The sequence below is a fragment of the Eimeria necatrix genome, genomic scaffold, assembly GCF_000499385.1.
Source record: "Eimeria necatrix Houghton genomic scaffold, Enh_scaff677, whole genome shotgun sequence".
Classification (NCBI taxonomy): domain Eukaryota; phylum Apicomplexa; class Conoidasida; order Eucoccidiorida; family Eimeriidae; genus Eimeria; species Eimeria necatrix.
Window position 1 is genome coordinate 1 of NW_013651730.1, and position 2,500 is coordinate 2,500.

General features: G+C 56.0%; 2 protein-coding genes across 2 annotated transcripts in view; one reads left to right on the top strand and one right to left on the bottom strand.

The window, feature by feature from the left end:
- Positions 1–481: 481 nt before the first annotated feature.
- On the top strand, positions 482–1,221 carry ENH_00069940 (hypothetical protein; the record flags this gene model as incomplete). Its single annotated transcript, XM_013577504.1, has 1 exon — positions 482–1,221. A coding segment is annotated over one exon (740 nt), but the record flags the coding sequence as incomplete, so codon positions are not given.
- Positions 1,222–1,334: 113 nt separating this feature from the next.
- ENH_00069950 (hypothetical protein, conserved) overlaps positions 1,335–2,500 on the bottom strand; it is a gene marked incomplete at both ends in the record, with an annotated part of 3,420 nt that continues 2,254 nt past the window's right edge. The window contains 3 exons of the mRNA XM_013577505.1: positions 1,335–1,616; positions 2,098–2,313; positions 2,499–2,500. The exon at positions 2,499–2,500 is cut by the window's right edge and continues 42 nt beyond it. Of these exons, the coding sequence (XP_013432959.1) occupies positions 1,335–1,616; positions 2,098–2,313; positions 2,499–2,500 (500 nt within the window). The remainder of the gene's footprint in view (positions 1,617–2,097; positions 2,314–2,498) is intronic.

Consider the following 2,500-nt stretch of genomic DNA (forward strand, 5'->3'; position numbering starts at 1 on the left):
CAGCAGCAGCAGCAGCAGCAGCAGCAGCAGCAGCAGCAGCAGCAGCAGCAGCAGCAGCAGGCCACCAGCCACTCCACTTCAGCCATTTAATTACTTTATTTTAATTGATTCATTTATGTATTTAATATAATTAAATTAATTAAATTAATTAAATTTAATTAATTAAATTAATTAAATTAATTAAAGTTAAATTTGCTGCTGCTGCTGCTGCTGCTGCTACCCATTTGCCCGCAGCAATTGCGAGGGATTCTGGGGAAAGGACATTTCCTTCTCTAACAATTCTTTTTAAGACAAGTTCAATTTGCTTCTCCTGCTGCTTGTTTTGCTGCTGCTGCTGCTGCTGCTGCTGCTTGCGGCTGGAGGCGTCTGCAGCAGCAGGCGCTGCTGCTGCTGCTGCTGCTGCTGCTGCCACCGACGGAGAAAACAAAACCCGCAAAGCAATTCGCCCGTCTACTGCTGCTTCCCACTGCTGCTGCTGCAGCAGCCGCACAGGTGCTGCTGTCAGCTGGCAGCAAACGCGAGTCCGCCCCAAAGATACTTCCGTCTGCAGCAGCAGCAGCAGCAGCAGCAGCAGCAGCAGCAGCAAATGCAGCAGCGGCAGCAGCGAAAGCACCCGCTGTGGGCAGCAGCAGCGATCAGGGAGGCAAATCAGGCAAGATCCGGAGAAGTGCGGGAAGCAGCAGCAGCAGCAGCAGCAGCAGCACCCGCAGCAGCAGCACCAACACCAACAGCAGCAGCAAGCTAGCAACAAAGGCAGCAGTTGAGCCAGCAGCAGCAGCAGCTGCTGCTGCTGCTGCGCCAAGCGCGCAGAAAATATTCCAGCAGGCAGCAGAGGAAGTCCTCAGGAGCAAACAGCAGCAGCAGCAGCAGCAGCAGGTGCAGCAGCAGAAGCAGCAGCGGCAGAAACAGCAGCAAGGCGGCCGCAGCCGCTGTAGCGACAGCAGCAGCACCCCCCTCCAGCCATCTCCCCCTGCAGCAGCAGGAGCAGCAGCAGCAGGAGCAGCAGCAGGAGCAGCAGCAGAAGCAGCAGCAGCAGGAGCATCAGCAGCAGGAGCAGCAGCAGCAGGAGCAGCACCAGCAGCAGAAGCAGCAGGAGAAGCAGCAGCACAAGCAGCAGCAGCACAAGCAGCAGCAGCAGCAGCAGCAGTAGCAGAAGCAGCAGCAGCAGCAGCAGCAGCAGCAGCAGCAGCAGCAGGCCCACGCTGCCAATGGCTTCATTGAAAACAATTCGAAGTTTTCTTTTCTCCTTTTGCTGCCGCCCGTCGCCTCTGGCGCCGCCGCAGCAAAGACTGGCCCAAGCAGCAGCGCCGTTGGCTGCACACAGAGGCAGCATTCTACACGCTGCTGCTGCTGCTGCTGCTGCTGCTGCTGCTGCTGCTGCTGCTGCTGCTGCTGCTGCTGCTGCTGCTGCTGGTGCTGGTGAGGGGGGTGGGGGAATATCGTGGGAAGGAGCGGCGGTGATGGCGGTGCTGGTAAGCGTTGTGCTGCTGCTGCTGCTGCTGCTGCTGTTGCTGCTGCTGCTGCTGCTGCTGTTGAGGCTCGAGAGGGGTCTGCTGCCTTCGCTGCTGCTGCTGCTGCTGCTGTTTCTGTTGCTGCTGAAGATGTTGAAGCTGTTGCTGAAAAATTGCCCTTGTTTGTAATATTTCACCCAGAAGACCCCTGCTGCTGCCGTTGCTGCTGCTGCTGCTGCTGCTGCTGCTGCTGCAAGGTTGTGGGAAGGGTGAGTGGGCGGCGCTGCTGCGGAACAGTTTTTGTAATTTTATTCACTAAAAGTATTTATTTTTTATTTTAATTTAATTTAATTACAAAAAGGAAACTCTGCAGCATTCAGCAGCAGCAGCAGGGGCCCTGGGGGCCCCTCCTGCTGCTGCTGAATGCCCTGGGGCCCCTCGATTCAGATAACTCCAAACCCCAAGCCCTAAACCCTAAACCCTAATTTTTAAGCCCTAAACCCTAAACCCTAAACCCTTCAAAATCTTTGATGTGCATGCACCGAATTAGTCAAAAGTCTGTAGTCAAAGTGCCCTTAGCTGCTGTTGCAGCTGCTGCTGCTGCTGCTGCAGCTGCTGCTGCTTCGACTGCAGCTGCTGCAAACACCTGCTGCTGCAGCTGCTGCTCCAGCTGCTGCTGCCAAGAAATGGCAGAAGCAGCCACTGCTGGCGAAACACTTCTGTCGCTGCTGCTGTTGCTGCTGCTGTTGCTGCTGCTGTTGCTGCTGCTGTCGCTGCTGCTGTTGCTGCTGCTGTTGCTGCTGCTGTCGCTGCTGCTGCAGCTAGTCTCTATGCCTGCGGGGTGACAGGGGCCTCGAAGGTTCTGGGACCAGCTGCAGCGACTGCAGCAGCAGCAGCAGCAGCAGCAGCAGCAACAACAACATGTGAACAACTACTAGCTGGAGCAGCAGCCACAGCAACTGCAGCAGCAGCTGCTGCAAAAGAGAGAGCACTAGCAACAGCAGCAGCAACAGTAGCAGCAGCAGCAGCAGCAAAGGGAACCATTACCT